General features: G+C 43.1%; 2 protein-coding genes and 1 long non-coding RNA gene across 3 annotated transcripts; all 3 read left to right on the plus strand.

Moving 5' to 3' along the window:
* Window positions 1-3022: 3022 nt before the first annotated feature.
* Window positions 3023-5666, plus strand: LOC121839056. Its single transcript, XR_006078598.1, has 3 exons — window positions 3023-3193; window positions 4839-4905; window positions 5562-5666. It is a non-coding gene; the product is annotated as an uncharacterized LOC121839056 (long non-coding RNA).
* A 37-nt stretch (window positions 5667-5703) lies between these two features.
* Window positions 5704-11017, plus strand: LOC121838942 (mucin-5AC-like; the record flags this gene model as incomplete). Its single annotated transcript, XM_042294910.1, has 5 exons — window positions 5704-6888; window positions 7623-7900; window positions 8088-8092; window positions 8559-8596; window positions 9841-11017. Coding segments are annotated over exons 1-5 (2367 nt in total), but the record flags the coding sequence as incomplete, so codon positions are not given.
* A 2396-nt stretch (window positions 11018-13413) lies between these two features.
* Window positions 13414-17609, plus strand: LOC121839055 (mucin-2-like). Its single transcript, XM_042295519.1, has 2 exons — window positions 13414-16734; window positions 16861-17609. The coding sequence occupies exon 1, from the start codon at window positions 13424-13426 to the stop codon at window positions 16625-16627; it is 3204 nt and encodes a 1067-aa protein (XP_042151453.1). The 5' UTR covers window positions 13414-13423; the 3' UTR covers window positions 16628-16734; window positions 16861-17609.
* The last annotated feature ends 750 nt before the right edge of the window (window positions 17610-18359 follow it).

Raw genomic sequence — 18359 nt, forward strand, 5'->3', positions numbered from 1 at the left:
GGAGTTAATTTAATAATAAAAAATAAAAATAAATAAACACAAGTAGCTTAAAGCCACAAAACACAGTAACAGAATCAAAAACACCTGGGGAAAGAACGAAAGGGAGTGACAGATATAGCTGAGGTAATCAGGAAGGTGGCAGGTGTGCACAATAATGAATACTGGCGACGTCGAGCGCCGGAGAGGGGGAATGGGTGTAGACGTGACAGTTGGGATGTGTGCCCCAAAAAAATCACAGGTCAAAACACTGACACGTGAGGCACTTTTTGACTGGGGATCGTGCTCTCTGCAAGATGACAGTACATTTTCTTTAAGATTAATACAGTTCTACCAGTAGTTAGTTTAGTTTAATATGGCAAGTAGCCGTTATATAAGCAGGATGGAGTTCTATGGAAATAATTCACTTCAGAGGTATAAAGGAACGCATCAGACCAATTTTGATAGTACAAAAGTAAAAATAAAAGGTAATAAATGCGCATTGCTGGTTAAGTTTTAGGAAAAATCCAGTATATCCTGTATTATAACAGTCCTTATTAGTCAAGGCGGCATGAGATAGTAACATTTAGACATTTTTTTTAATTATTTATCTAGGCAAGTCAGTTAAGAACAAATTCTTAATTTCGATGACGTCCTAGGGCATGTTGAGTCAGGCATCACACTCCAAATCTCCATGTTCACAAGTGATACTCACATGTTGCTGGTTAGAATGAAGCTCCTCACCCAAAATGCTAAATAAGTCGTTTGGGTAACACTTTGTGAATGTTAAAAGTATCATGCATAACAAGCGTCATATTTTAACATCATTTGTAAGGAACCTTCAAAATAAGTGATTTTGTCATTACAGAAAGTTATTAAGGTATTATGAAGTTAAATTGTTTTAGTTGAAATAGTCTGGTCTGAGTGAACAGTATTGTTGCTGGTGTTACTGACTGGGTTAGTCCTGTGCACCACAAGGCTGTATTAGTCTTTGCTGAGCTAAAGCCAAGGCATAAGCTTCTGGCTTGATGGGGTTTAGGTCGGTATCAGTAAAGCAATTCCTGACCAACACTAATTTATAAAGCCCTTTTTTTACAGCAAATGTGATTGATTGATTTGATCTAATAGTTTTCAGATATCAGGCAAAGTTACTCAACATGTTACAATGTCATCAATTGCTCTGACCTGGGTTCAAATACTATTGAGCCTGTCTGGAGTGAGTGCCAGAAAGATGGGGTTTTCTCTTTTGGGACTACTACAATGGTTCCATTGGGCCAGGCAAGCTAAATCACCGACCACAGTCAGTTAGACTATTTGAAATATATTATTTACAGACAGGTCTGGATCCAACCCTTCTGCTCTTGTGGCCTTGAGCAAGTCACTTAACCCCTAATCTGCTACCTGGGTACTGCTCTGAGGCTTACCTGGTGCTCCCATAATGTTGTGTGATTAGTATGTCAGAGGGATGGGTACTTTGACGGAATAAATCAAATATTTATCAAATTCCTCATGAATGATGTTGAATAAATGTGTTCTAATAGTTGTTATGAATGACACTGAACACTCATCAAGGTGTTATGTATTACCCACCTTTGTTTCAGATCAACTAAATGCAACATTGGCATGCAGAAAATTCCCCTTGGTTGAGAGGAACTCCCTGAGGAAGATAGGAAAACTGTGCATCAAGGTTTAACCCTAAATAAAGTGATACTGACAGTCAGCTGGAGAGGGAAAGATCCACATTAGTGTTGCCATGAACCTTGCAGACGTAATATGTGCACCCAGAAATAGGTCAATACTATTATGCATTTACTTTTTGATAGCTTTACTAAAGATTTTAGTCCTTAGTCCCTGAGTCCTTAGTGGGGAAATCTGGGATTCAAACAACAATGCTGACACCCCACCACTTTAGTAAACGTAATCACTCTCAAATTCATAGATGTAGCAATGGATGCAAGGACTGACCATCCATGATATCAAAATAATGAGGACCAAGGCACTCTTCAAAATACTGAAACACTATTGTAGTGTCATGTTAATGTTCAATAGAAAATATAAAAAAATAACTTGAGCATATTTCATTATCATAGAGATACAAGTCTTTAAATATGTATTTTTTTTATCGCGTCACAAGATACAGATTTTTATTAATTTCTCCAAATATATCAACTGTAAAGTCCAAAAATGTAAGGTATTTCGCACACAATATTTTATCAGAAATTAATTTGTCCTATTATTATGCATTTCTTTCTTTCTTTTCAGCAGGTACACACAAATGTTTAGGTGTCATTCTTCATTGTAAGCAATCATTTAAAAATGATTTTAGCATCTGGAAAATGCTCCATCATCAAATGCTCCATCAGGAATTCCTCCATTGTTGGGCTCACCATGTGGGGTCATTGTGACCCTCAATCATATTTACCAGCTGATTAAAACAAATCTTGACATCACATTTGTTAGAGATTCATAAACTGAATCTACTGTTAAAAGAAACAACTATGTTTTTAAAAAGATATGGGAAGTAGCACATGTGAGAGTGTAGAACTGTTAAATAGAAAAAGGCTGACTGCTTACTTCAGGCCACTGATTAAATTAAATGAATGGCTCCAAAGTTAAGTTAAGTCAATTAAGTACAATTAAGCAAGATTCTGGCTACAGAAAATCTTTTAAAAAATGTATTTGTGACCTAAACAGTTTACAATAAAAAGGTCAGTACATAACTGTTATTATACTCTCAAACACATTATTTTCCCCCTCCCCTTTTTTCAATTATTTTTAGTCCATCCCAAATTTTTTGTCAGGACACCTAACCAGTTTTCCATACTACGTCAGTCAGTACCTGGGGAAAAAACAAAAACATTTTGAAGCTAAGTACTTCCCACTTGCATTCCTCTGTCCCTCCCTTTTTCGTCACCTTTATCTTATTATCTTTGGTGCCTCCCAAAATATTACGTCACCTGAAAGAGACAATTTGTGGCATCAAACCAGCCCTATAGTAATATAAATACAAACTAGAAATACATTGGCATGACAGTATACACGGGAACAGTTCAATTGTAAGCTTGAAATGGTTAGCAGAACTAGAAAGATAATGAGATTTTAGAGTAGATATAAGCTAGATATTGTGATTGTTAGTTGTCATTAACCAAGACCTTCCTCAATTGATATTTGGAGAAATTACAGAAATAGGTGACTGGCATTGAAGTATTTGCTGTAGGTAAGTAATAACCTTTACTCTATAATGGAATATATAAATGGAAAATACTTGATAAATATTTTTTTTTTTTAATAAATTGCACACAGCACAAAAACAATTGAAATATCATATACAAATATAACAAGGTAAAATGGTCTTACAAGAAAAGATCCAAATCCAAAATTGATAATGTAAAGGCAACAACATTGAAACAATGAAGATTATGGTTATTATGTACACGTTATATGTAAACATCCATACACTTTTGATGAACTACTAAACTGTCACAGAATATGTATAGGAATATGTAGTTAATTGCTGGCAGACCATTCGATAACTTTAAATTTATATGATTTACAGTGCCTTCAGAAAGTATTCATACCTCTTGACTTATTCCACATTTTATTGTGTTACAGCCTGGTCTTAATGATGAAATGCCCATGCATGTTATGTAAATGTGAACATGAGTTAATGCCGCCACTTCAGATCACTCTGACGGTTTTTCTTGTACAGTACCCAATGCTTTATGAAAACTTTCTTGATAGGTCGATGTCCTCATTGTTGTTTTACGGTCTTTTTTAATACGTTTTATGTACACACTTTATTACAATTATTAGAATACTTATGAAATGCACATTGTTATATTATAGGGGTGGCAGGTAGCCTTGTGGTTAGAGTATTGGGCCATTAACCGAAAGGTTGCTAGATCGAATCACAGAGCTGACAAGGTAAAAATCTGTTGTTCTGCCCCTGAACAAGGCAGTTAACCCAATGTTCCTAGGCTGTCATTGTAAGTAAGGATTTGTTCTTAACGGACTTGTCTAGTTAGATAAAAAATATAAATATTTGTAACATATGTTTGTTTTCCTTATACTCCAGGATTTTGTGAGTGTTTTTAATTTGCACCCTTATGTTGACATTGCTCCAGCCACATCCGTTCAATGCATTTTATGCTTGAGGCCTAAATGTGAATTTAATAGAGCAGTGATATTAGCAAGAGCAGTGTGCAGGTTTCTTATTTTTTCTCATCTTTTTAAGAATGTAGAAAATGGATTGGTCAACTTTTGAAAGCCAAGTTTAAATACTTATGTTTATTAATCAGCAAAATGTGGATTTCTCTTGAAAAATTGTAATGTAATTTGGATTTTACTATTTCATGTTTTATATTTGAAAAAACATGCATCTTTTGATGAACTACACCGATTACTTTCACAGAATATGTATGAATTCCTGGTCGCTCACAGACCATTTGCAAATTTGAAATGCACTTTCCTCTTTTATGAAGTAACATGATTGGTGGGATGCGGTAATAGGCTGATTTCTGATGGGGAAAAATGCAACGCTAATCTGGATTTTACTGTGTAATTTCACTAAAGTGTATAAATCCATGTTATAGTGGTTATAGTGACCGTTGTGAAATTATTCACAGCCTTGCAAAGTTTTCACATTTTGTTTCCTTGTTTTTTACATTATTCTTCACAAGCTAATTTTGTTCGCAGCGATGTCTTGAATGAATAATTATTCACACCTCTTGATCTGGCACACCTAAATGAGTTGCATAAATTTGCTTAAACAAGTTACAGATTAAGTTGAAAAGTGTCCACCCCTGAACATTAATAGTGGCTTATGACCTGTCAATAAAATGTATATTTTCCTTTCTATTCAGAAAACAACTGCATCAACTGAGTCCAAAATGAAGACACAGAAACTGACAGCTACTTTATTTACCATGGGTATGTAGTACACTGAATTTCATTCTGTGTTCATGTTTCTAACTCATTTTTTACTATTTGCTAACTTCATGCCAACTCGTGTATTAATCCTGAATTAAAATATTAACAACCAAAAAGGCAAGATGGTGACAAAATAGACCATATACATTTGGATAATGTAATTAGAATAATGAGCAATGATGTACATGCTGTATGCATATGATGTTACAATGCTTATGATTTTTTCTAAATATGTTTATTTTGACATTTCATGGGGGCAATTTTACATTTTGCCAAGGCTACTTTACTGTCAAATGTCTCCCCTCGATTAAATACGTTTCCAAAATATAAAAAAGGAAAATGACTCAATTGTAAGCGGTAAACATTATCACACTGCTGTAACCTGTATTACTTGAATTATATTACCACACTACTGTAATGAAAAATGTACCCTCTTTTCAACAACAACAAAAATAGAACTCAGGTGTGGTAATCTCAATAAGGTATTATACGTAATATTATTAACAATCAAGGGAATAATATGTAGCTATAAAATATAATTGTATATATTACATAATAAAGATGTCAAAAACTGCACCATGCTGATGAAGGGAAATCTTGGAAATGTTGATATTGTGCGCAATAAACATATTAACCATTCATCTCATAAACCACAGTGTTTTTATGCTGGAATATCCATGGAGTTCTGACCACAACTGCAGCTCCTACGACAACTGCAGCTCCTACGACAACTGCAGCTCCTACGACAACTGCAGCTCCTACGACAACTGCAGCTCCTACGACAACAACTGTAGCTCCTACTACAACAACTGTAGCTCCTACTACAACAACTGTAGCTCCTACTACAACAACTGTAGCTCCTTCGACAACAACTGGAGCTTCAACGACAACCAATGCAGCTCTTCCTACAACTGTAAGTCCTACGACCACTACACCAGCAACCACAACTACAGCACCTTCTACGACAGCCACTGCAGCTCCGACCCCCACAACTGCAGAACCTACAACGACAACTGTAGCTCCTACGACCACTACACCACCTACTTCGACAACCGCTGCAGCATCTGCTAAAATAACTACAACTGACGCTTCTACGACAACATCTTTAGCGCCTATGACCACTACAACGGCAGCACCTACTTCAACAACTACAACTGAAGCTCCTACGATAACCACAACTGCAGCACCTACTTCAACAACTACAACTGAAGCTCCTACGATAACCACAACTGCAGCACCTACTACGACAACTACAACTGAAGCTGCTACAACAACTGTAGCTCCTACGACCACCACAACTGCAGCTCCAACTACGACAACTACAACACCTACTACGACAACCACAGCACCTACTACGACAACCACAACTGTACCTCCTTCGACAACCACAACTCCAACTACAACAACTGTAGCTCCAATGACCCCCACAACTGCAGCACCTACAACTACAACTGCAGCACCTACTTCAACAACCACGACTTCAGCACCTACTACAACAACTACAACACCTACTACGACAACCACAACACCTACTATGACAACCACAACTGTAGCTCCTACGACAACCACAACTGCAGCTCCAACTACAACAACTGTAGCTCGTACGACCACCACAACTGCAGCACCTACTACGACAACCACAACCGAAGCTGCTACGACAACCACGACTTCAGCGCCTACTACAGCACCTACATTACCTACTACGACAACCACAACACCTTCTACGACAACAACAACTGCAGCTCCAACTACCACAACTGTACCTCCTACGACCCCCACAACTGCAGCAACTACAACGACAACTGTAGCTCCTACGACCACAACTGCAGCACCTACTTCAACAACTACAACTGCAGCACCTACTACGACAACTACAACCGAAACTGCTACAACAACCACGACTTCAGCACCTACTACAACAACTACAACACCTACTACGACAACCACAACACCTACTACGACAACCACAACACCTACTATGACAACCACAACTGTAGCTCCTACGACAACCACAACTGCAGCTCCAACTACAACAACTGTAGCTCCTACGACCACCACAACTGCAGCACCTACTACGACAACCACAACCGAAGCTGCTACGACAACCACGACTTCAGCGCCTACTACAACACCTACATTACCTACTACGACAACCACAACGCCTACTACGACAACAACAACTGCAGCTCCAACTACCACAACTGTACCTCCTACGACCCCCACAACTGCAGCCACTACAACGACAACTGTAGCTCCTACGACCACAACTGCAGCACCTACTTCAACAACTACAACTGCAGCACCTACTACGACAACTACAACCGAAACTGCTACAACAACCACGACTTCAGCACCTACTACAACAACTACAACACCTACTACGACAACCACAACACCTACTACGACAACCACAACACCTACTATGACAACCACAACTGTAGCTCCTACGACAACCACAACTGCAGCTCCAACTACAACAACTGTAGCTCCTACGACCACCACAACTGCAGCACCTACTACGACAACCACAACCGAAGCTGCTACGACAACCACGACTTCAGCGCCTACTACAACACCTACATTACCTACTACGACAACCACAACGCCTACTACGACAACCACAACTGCTGCTCCAACAACCACAACAGTAGCTCCTACGATCCCCACAACTGCAGCACCTACAACGACAACTGTAGCTCCTACGACCACAACTGCAGCACCTACTTCAACAGCTACAACTGCAGCACCTACTACGACAACTACAACCGAAACTGCTACAACAACCACGACTTCAGCACCTACTACGACAACTACAACACCTACCACGACAACCACGACACCTACTATGACAACCACAACTGTAGCTCCTACGACAACCACAACTGCAGCTCCAACTACAACAGTAGCTCCTATGACCACCACAACTGCATCACCTACTACGACAACCACAACACCTACTACAACAACCACAGCATCTACTATGACAACCATAACTGTAGCTCCTACGACAACCACAACTGCAGCTCCAACTACAACAACTGTAGCTCCTATGACCCCCACAACTGCAGCACCTACAACGACAACTGTAGCTCCTACGACCACAACTACACCACCTACTTCAACAACCGCTGCAGCATCTGCTAAAATAACTACAACTGATACTCCTACAACCACATCTGTAGCTCCTGTGACCACTACAACTGCAGCACCTACTTCAACAACTACAACTGAAGCTCCTACGATAACCACAACTGCAGCACCTACTACGACAACTACAACCGAAGCTGCTACGACAACCACGACTTCAGCGCCTACGACAGCTACAACACCTACTACGACAGCTACAACACCTACTACGACAACCACAACACCTACTACGACAACCACAACTGTACCTCCTACGACAACCACAACTGTACCTCCTACGACAACCACAACTGTACCTCCTACGACAACCACAACTGTACCTCCTACGACAACCACAACTGCATCTCCAACTACAACAACTGTAGCTGCTACGACCCCCACAACTGCAGCACCTACAACGACAACTGTAGCTCCTACGACCACAACTGCAGCACCTACTTCAACAACTACAACTGCAACACCTCCTACGACAACCACAACTGCCTCTCCAACTACAACAACTGTAGCTCCTACGACCCCCACAACTGCAGAACCTACAACAACTGTAGCTCCTACGACCACAACTGCAGCACCGACTACGACAACTACAACCGAAACTGCTACAACACCCACGACTTCAGCACCTACTACAACAACTACAACACCTACTACGACAACCACAACACCTACTATGACAACCACAACTGTAGCTCCTACGACAACCACAACTGCAGCTCCAACTACAACAACTGTAGCTCCTATGACCCCCACAACTGCAGCACCTAAAACGACAACCATAACCGAAGCTGCTACGACAACCAAGACATCAGCGCCTACTACGACAACTACAACACCTACATTACCTACTACGACAACCACAACACCTACTACGACAACCACAACTACAGGTCCAACTACAACAACTGTAGCTCCTACGACCACCACATCACCTACTACGACAACCCTAACACCTACTACGACAACCACAACACCTACTACGGCAACCACAACACCTACTACGGCAACCACAACACCTACTACGGCAACCACAACACCTACTACGCTAACCACAACACCTACTACGGCAACCACAACACCTACTACGGCAACCACAACACCTACTACGACAACCACAACTGTACCTCCTACGACAACCACAACTGTACCTCCTACGACAACCACAACTGCAGCTCCAACTACAACAACTGTAGCTCCCACGACCCCCACAACTGCAGCACCTACAACAACAACTGTAGCTCCTACGACCACAACTGCAGCACCTACTACAACTACAACCGAAACTGCTACAACAACCACATCTTCAGCACCTACTACAACAACTACAACACCTACTATGACAACCACAACACCTACTGTGACAACCACAACTGTAGCTCCTACGACAACCACAACTGCAGCTCCAACTACAACAACTGTAGCTCCTACGACCACCACAACTGCAGCACCTACTACGACAACCACAACCGAAGCTGCTACGACAACCACGACTTCAGCGCCAACTACGGCAACTACAACACCTACATTACCTACTACGACAACCACAACACCTACTACGACAACCACAACTGCAGCTCCAACTACAACAACTGTAGCTCCTACGACCACCACAACTGCAGCACCTACTACGACAACCACAACACCTACTATGACAACCACAAAACCTACTACGACAACCACAACACCTACTACGGCAACCACAACACCTACTACGACAACCACAACTGTACCTCCTACGACAACCACAACACCTACTACGACAACCACAACTGTACCTCCTACGACCCCCACAACTGCAGCACCTACAACAACAACTGTAGCTCCAACGACCACAACTACACCACCTACTTCAACAACCGCTGCAGCATCTGCTAAAATAACTACAACTGATACTCATACAACCACATCTGTAGCTCCTGTGACCACTACAACTGCAGCACCTACTTCAACAACTACAACTGAAGCTCCTACGATAACCACAACTGCAGCACCTACTACGACAACTACAACCGAAGCTGCAACGACAACCACGACTTCAGCACCTACGACAGCTACAACACCTACTACGACAACCACAACACCTACTACGACAACCACAACACCTACTACGGCAACCACAACTGTACCTTCTACGACAACCCCAACTGTACCTCCTACGACAACCACAACTGTACCTCCTACGACAACCACAACTGTACCTCCTACGACAACCACAACTGCATCTCCAACTACAACAACTGTAGCTGCTACGACCCCCACAACTGCAGCACCTACAACGACAACTGTAGCTCCTACGACCACAACTGCAGCACCTACTTCAACAACTACAACTGCAACACCTCCTACGACAACCACAACTGCATCTCCAACTACAACAACTGTAGCTCCTACGACCCCCACAACTGCAGCACCTACAACAACTGTAGCTCCTACGACCACAACTGCAGCACCTACTACGACAACTACAACCGAAACTGCTACAACACCCACGACTACAGCACCTACTACAACAACTACAACACCTACTACGACAACCACAACACCTACTATGACAACCACAACTGTAGCTCCTATGACAACCACAACTGCAGCTCCAACTACAACAACTGTAGCTCCTATGACCCCCACAACTGCAGCACCTACAACGACAACCACAACCGAAGCTGCTACGACAACCAAGACTTCAGCGCCTACTACGACAACTACAACACCTACATTACCTACTACGACAACCACAACACCTACTACGACAACCACAACTACAGGTCCAACTACAACAACTGTAGCTCCTACGACCACCACAACACCTACTACGACAACCACAACACCTACTACGACAACCACAACACCTACTACGGCAACCACAACACCTACTACGGCAACCACAACACCTACAACGACAACCACAACACCTACAACGCTAACCACAACACCTACTACGGCAACCACAACACCTACAACGACAACCACAACTGTACCTCCTACGACAACCACAACTGCATCTCCAACTACAACAACTGTAGCTCCTACGACCCCCACAACTGCAGCACCTACAACGACAACTGTAGCTCCTACGACCACAACTGCAGCACCTACTACGACAACCACAACACCTACTATGACAACCACAAAACCTACTACGACAACCACAACACCTACTACGGCAACCACAACACCTACTACGACAACCACAACACCTACTACGACAACCACAACACCTACTACGACAACCACAACTGTACCTCCTACGACCACAACTGCAGCACCTACTACGACAACTGTAGCTCCTACGACCCCCACAACTGCAGCACCTACAACAACTGTAGCTCCTACGACCACAACTGCAGCACCTACTACGACAACTACAACCGAAACTGCTACAACACCCACGACTACAGCACCTACTACAACAACTACAACACCTACTACGACAACCACAACACCTACGATGACAACCACAACTGTAGCTCCTATGACAACCACAACTGCAGCTCCTATGACAACCACAACTGCAGCTCCAACTACAACAACTGTAGCTCCTATGACCCCCACAACTGCAGCACCTACAACGACAACCACAACCGAAGCTGCTACGACAACCAAGACTTCAGCGCCTACTACGACAACTACAACACCTACATTACCTACTACAACCACAACTGCAGCTCCAACTACAACAACTGTAGCTCCTACGACCACCACAACACCTACTACGACAACCACAACACCTACTACGACAACCACAACACCTACTACGGCAACCACAACACCTACTACGGCAACCACAACACCTACTACGGCAACCACAACACCTACTACGGCAACCACAACACCTACAACGACAACCACAACTGTACCTCCTACGACAACCACAACTGTACCTCCTATGACAACCACAACTGTACCTCCTACGACAACCACAACTGCATCTCCAACTACAACAACTGTAGCTCCTACGACCCCCACAACTGCAGCACCTACAACGACAACTGTAGCTCCTACGACCACAACTGCAGCACCTACTACGACAACTACAACCGAAACTGCTACAACACCCACGACTTCAGCACCTACTACAACAACTACAACACCTACTACGACAACCACAACACCTACTATGACAACCACAACTGTAGCTCCTACGACAACCACAACTGCAGCTCCAACTACAACAACTGTAGCTCCTACGACCACCACAACTGCAGCACCTACTACGACAACCACAACCGAAGCTGCTACGACAACCACGACTTCAGCGCCAACTACGGCAACTACAACACCTACATTACCTACTACGACAACCACAACACCTACTACGACAACCACAACTGTAGCTCCAACTACAACAACTGTAGCTCCTACGACCACCACAACTGCAGCACCTACTACGACAACCACAACACCTACTATGACAACCACAAAACCTACTACGACAACCACAACACCTACTACGGCAACCACAACACCTACTACGACAACCACAACACCTACTACGACAACCACAACACCTACTACGACAACCACAACTGTACCTCCTACGACAACCACAACTGTACCTCCTACGACCACAACTGCAGCACCTACTACGACAACTGTAGCTCCTACGACCACAACTACACCACCTACTTCAACAACCGCTGCAGCATCTGCTAAAATAACTACAACTGATACTCATACAACCACATCTGTAGCTCCTGTGACCACTACAACTGCAGCACCTACTTCAACAACTACAACTGAAGCTCCTACGATAACCACAACTGCAGCACCTACTACGACAACTACAACCGAAGCTGCAACGACAACCACGACTTCAGCACCTACGACAGCTACAACACCTACTACGACAGCTACAACACCTATTACGACAACCACAACACCTACTACGACAACCACAACTGTACCTTCTACGACAACCCCAACTGTACCTCCTACGACAACCACAACTGTACCTCCTACGACAACCACAACTGTACCTCCTACGACAACCACAACTGCATCTCCAACTACAACAACTGTAGCTGCTATGACCCCCACAACTGCAGCACCTACAACGACAACTGTAGCTCCTACGACCACAACTTCAGCACCTACTTCAACAACTACAACTGCAACACCTCCTACGACAACCACAACTGCATCTCCAACTACAACAACTGTAGCTCCTACGACCCCCACAACTGCAGCACCTACAACAACTGTAGCTCCTACGACCACAACTGCAGCACCTACTACGACAACTACAACCGAAACTGCTACAACACCCACGACTACAGCACCTACTACAACAACTACAACACCTACTACGACAACCACAACACCTACGATGACAACCACAACTGTAGCTCCTATGACAACCACAACTGCAGCTCCTATGACCCCCACAACTGCAGCACCTACAACGACAACCACAACCGAAGCTGCTACGACAACCAAGACTTCAGCGCCTACTACGACAACTACAACACCTACATTACCTACTACGACAACCACAACACCTACTACGACAACCACAACTGCAGCTCCAACTACAACAACTGTAGCTCCTACGACCACCACAACACCTACTACGACAACCACAACACCTACTACGACAACCACAACACCTACTACGACAACCACAACACCTACTACGGCAACCACAACACCTACTACGGCAACCACAACACCTACTACGCTAACCACAACTGTACCTCCTACGACAACCACAACTGTACCTCCTACGACAACCACAACTGTACCTCCTACGACAACCACAACTGTACCTCCTACAACAACCACAACTGCATCTCCAACTACAACAACTGTAGGTCCTACGACCCCCACAACTGCAGCACCTACAACAACAACTGTAGCTACTACAACCACAACTGCAGCACCTACTACGACAACTACAACCGAAACTGCTACAACAACCACGACTTCAGCACCTACTACAACAAATACAACACCTACTATGACAACCACAACACCTACTGTGACAACCACAACTGTAGCTCCTACGACAACCACAACTGCAACTCCAACTACAACAACTGTAGCTCCTACGACCACCACAACTGCAGCACCTACTACGACAACCACAACCGAAGCTGCTACGACAACCACAACTTCAGCGCCTACTACGACAACTACAACGCCTACATTACCTACTACGACAACCACAACACCTACTACGACCACCACAACTGCAGCACCTACTACGACAACCACAACACCTACTATGACAACCACAAAACCTACTACGACAACCACAACACCTACTACGGCAACCACAACACCTACTACGACAACCACAACTGTACCTCCTACGACAACCACAACTGCAGCTCCAACTACAACAACTGTTGCTCCTACGACCCCCACAACTGCAGCACCTACAACAACAACTGTAGCTCCTACGACCACAACTGCAGCACCTACTACGACAACTGTAGCTCCTACGACCACAACTACACCACCTACTTCAACAACCGCTGCAGCATCTGCTAAAATAACTACAACTGATACTCCTACAACCACATCTGTAGCTCCTGTGACCACTACAACTGCAGCACCTACTTCAACAACTACAACTGAAGCTCCTACGATAACCACAACTGCAGCACCTACTACGACAACTACAACCGAAGCTGCTACGACAACCACGACTTCAGCACCTACGACAGCTACAACACCTACTACGACAGCTACAACACCTACTACGACAGCCACAACTGTACCTCCTATGACAACCACAACTGTACCTCCTACGACAACCACAACTGTACCTCCTACGACAACCACAACTGTACCTCCTACGACAACCACAACTGCATCTCCAACTACAACAACTGTAGCTGCTACGACCCCCACAACTGCAGCACCTACAACGACAACTGTAGCTCCTACGACCACAACTGCAGCACCTACTTCAACAACTACAACTGCAACACCTCCTACGACAACCACAACTCCATCTCCAACTACAACAACTGTAGCTCCTACGACCCCCACAACTGCAGCACCTACAACAACTGTATCTCCTACGACCACAACTGCAGCACCTACAACGACAACCACAACTGATACTACTACTGCAACATTAGATTCTATGACCACTAAAACAGCTGCACCTACAACAACAACTGTAGCTGCTATGACAACAAATATATCCCCAACCACTACAATGTTAGCACCTACTTTGACAATCACTTCAGCTCCTTCTACACCAACTATAACTCTTACAACTACTACGACTGTAGCACATACTACAACTACAACTGAACCTCTTACGATAACCACAACTGCAGCACCTATTACGACAATTACAATCGAAGCTCCTACGACAACCGCAAATGCAGCACCAACTACAACTGCAGCACCTACTACGGCAACTACATCTGCAGCACCTACTATGACAATTACATCTGCAGCACTTACTATGACAACCACAACTGCAGATCCTACTACCACCACAACTGCAGCACCTACAGTGACATCTGTAGCTCCTACGACCACTACAACTGCAGCACCTACTTCAACAACCACTGCATCACCTACAAGAACATCTGTATCTACTTTGACAAACACTGCAGCACCTGCTACAATAACTACAACTGAAGCCGCTACGGCAACCACAACACCTACTCCGACCATTACAACAGCAGCACCTGCTACAATAACTACAACTGCAGCTCTTACAACAACCGCAACTGCAGCTAAAGCTACAACCATAAGTGCACCTCCTACTATAACATTTTTAGCTCTTATGACCACTACAACAGCCGCACCTACAATGACAACTGTTGCTCCGACGGCAACTATAGCGCCTACGACCACTACATCTACCATACCTACAACAACTAAAGCTCTTACTCCAATAACTGTAGCTCCTTCAACCAGCACCACAAAAGCTGCTATGACAATCAATTCAGCTCTTACTACAACAACCATTGGTCCTACCACCCCTACAACTGCAGCATCTACTACGACAACAACTGCAGCTTTTACGAAAACCCCAATTGCAGCTCCTACAACTGCAGCTCTAACAACTGCAGCTCCAACAACTGAGGCTCCTAAAGCTGCCACTGCAGCTCCTACAGCTGCAACTGCAGCTCCTACAACTGCAACTGCAACTCCTACAACTGCAACTCCTACAACTGCAACTCCTACAACTGCAGCTCCTACAACTGCAGCTCCTACAACTGCAACTGCAGCTCCTACAACTGCAACTGCAGCTCCTACAACTGCAACTGCAGCTCCTACAACTGCAACTGCAGCTCCTACAACTGCAGCTCCTACAACTGCAACTCCTACAACTGCAACTCCTACAACTGCAACTCCTACAACTGCAGCTCCTACAACTGCAACTGCAGCTCCTACAACTGCAGCTGATAATGCTGCTCTAATTACAACAGCTATAGCTCCTACAACCACTACAATGGAAGCTCCTTCAACAACCACAACTCCAGCTCCTTCGACAACCACAACAAAAGCTGCTACAAAAACCACAACTGTAGCTGCTACGACCACCACAACAGCAGCACCCACAACGACAACTGTAGAAGCAACCACACCCCTCCTACTCTGTTGCTGACCACTCCTTTCAATACCACAAGTGGAGGTTTTCCTGGCTGGGCTCTGGCCATTATCATCCCTTGTGGCATCGCTATCATTTTGGTACCTCTGTGGATCCTGCTATGTGTACGTATAGTCTTGTGTTCACTTGTGTACTGTGTATACTGTTCACATATTTATTCAAAAATATGCTACATTTCTGCAATGATTTAATTTTACATGTGAATCATACTTCTCCATCTTGTTTTGCAGTGCATTTTATGTGGCGGATGTGCAGCTATAAGGAGACGCTGGCACAGACGCAGATCTTACAATGTACAGTACACCAGAAGAAACAGTCTCTTCTGAGGTGACAACGCTAACATCTGTGGCCAATTGTCATCACAAGAACAGCCAATCATCTATATCTGCTAATCACGGGACTTTAATTCATGGAAAATCACTTGACTACACAGGACTGCATCTGAGAAGATCAAGTGAAAATTGATAATAAGCTTAAAAGGCCACGTTTTTGTGCAATGTACTACTTTTTATATTATGCATCTGATTGTTAATCAAAGTTACAGCTGAGCTGAAGAAAGTATGTTTATATATTTATTAGTCATGTCATTTGTGGTTTCAAGCTGTGCTGTCCACTGACTAAAACAGTTATCATTTATTTATTTAATGTATAATAAGCTTCATTCCAATATTTGTTTGTTTGTTATTTCCTTTCTTGATTAACTATTAATGAATTTATTTTAAACTGCAATACAGTACATGTTTCTTCAACTTATAGTTTGACAAATGTAATGAAAACACAAACCAGTATTATGTTCAAATTTTATGAAAAGGTTGATTATAGACAGCATATCTACACATCAAAAGTAGTCAAAATTGTCCGACCTGGCACCTTAATCTATGCAAACCTTATTAAAGTCCCAGTTCAGTCAAAAAACATGATTTTCTTATGTTTTGTATTCAGTGCCTTCAGAACGTATTCACACCCCTTGACTTAAGAATAAATTGTGTTACAGCCTGATTTTGAAATGTATTAAATTAAGATATTTTGACAATGGCCTACACACAATACCCCATACTGTGAAAGTGGTATTATGTTTGTAGATTTTGTTTTTTTACAAATAATTTTAAAAGTAAATAAGTATTCAACCCCTTTGTTATGGCAAGCGTTTACACAAGTTCACATAACAAGTCACATAATAAGTTGCATGGACACACTGTATTCAAAAATAGTATTTAACATAATTTTGGAATTACTTCCTCATCTCTATACAACCACAAAAACCAGGGAGGTTTTCCAATGCCTCGCAAAGAAGGGTACCTATTGGTAGATGGGTTAAAGAAAACAGACATTGAATAGCCCTTTAAGCATGGTAAATTATGAATTACACTTTATATGGTGTATCAATGCACCCAGTCACTACCAAGATACTGCCGTCCTTCCTAACTCAGTTGCTACAGTGGAAGGAAACCACTCAGGAATTTTACCATGAGGCCAATGGTGACTTTAAAACAGTTACAAAGCTTATTGGCTGTGATAGGAGAAAACTTAGGATGGAACAACAACATTGCAGTTATTCCACAATACTAACTAAACTGACAGAGTGAAAAGAAGGATACTCATATAATATGTAGCAAAGCAATTCCCTTTTTGTCCTAAAAACAAGGTGTTATGTTTGGGGAAAAAACATCAATGGAATGGCGCTAAGCACAGGTAAAATCTTAGAGGAAAACCTGGTTCAGTCTGCTTT

This window comes from Oncorhynchus tshawytscha, linkage group LG13 (assembly GCF_018296145.1).
Source record: "Oncorhynchus tshawytscha isolate Ot180627B linkage group LG13, Otsh_v2.0, whole genome shotgun sequence".
Lineage (NCBI taxonomy): Eukaryota > Metazoa > Chordata > Actinopteri > Salmoniformes > Salmonidae > Oncorhynchus > Oncorhynchus tshawytscha.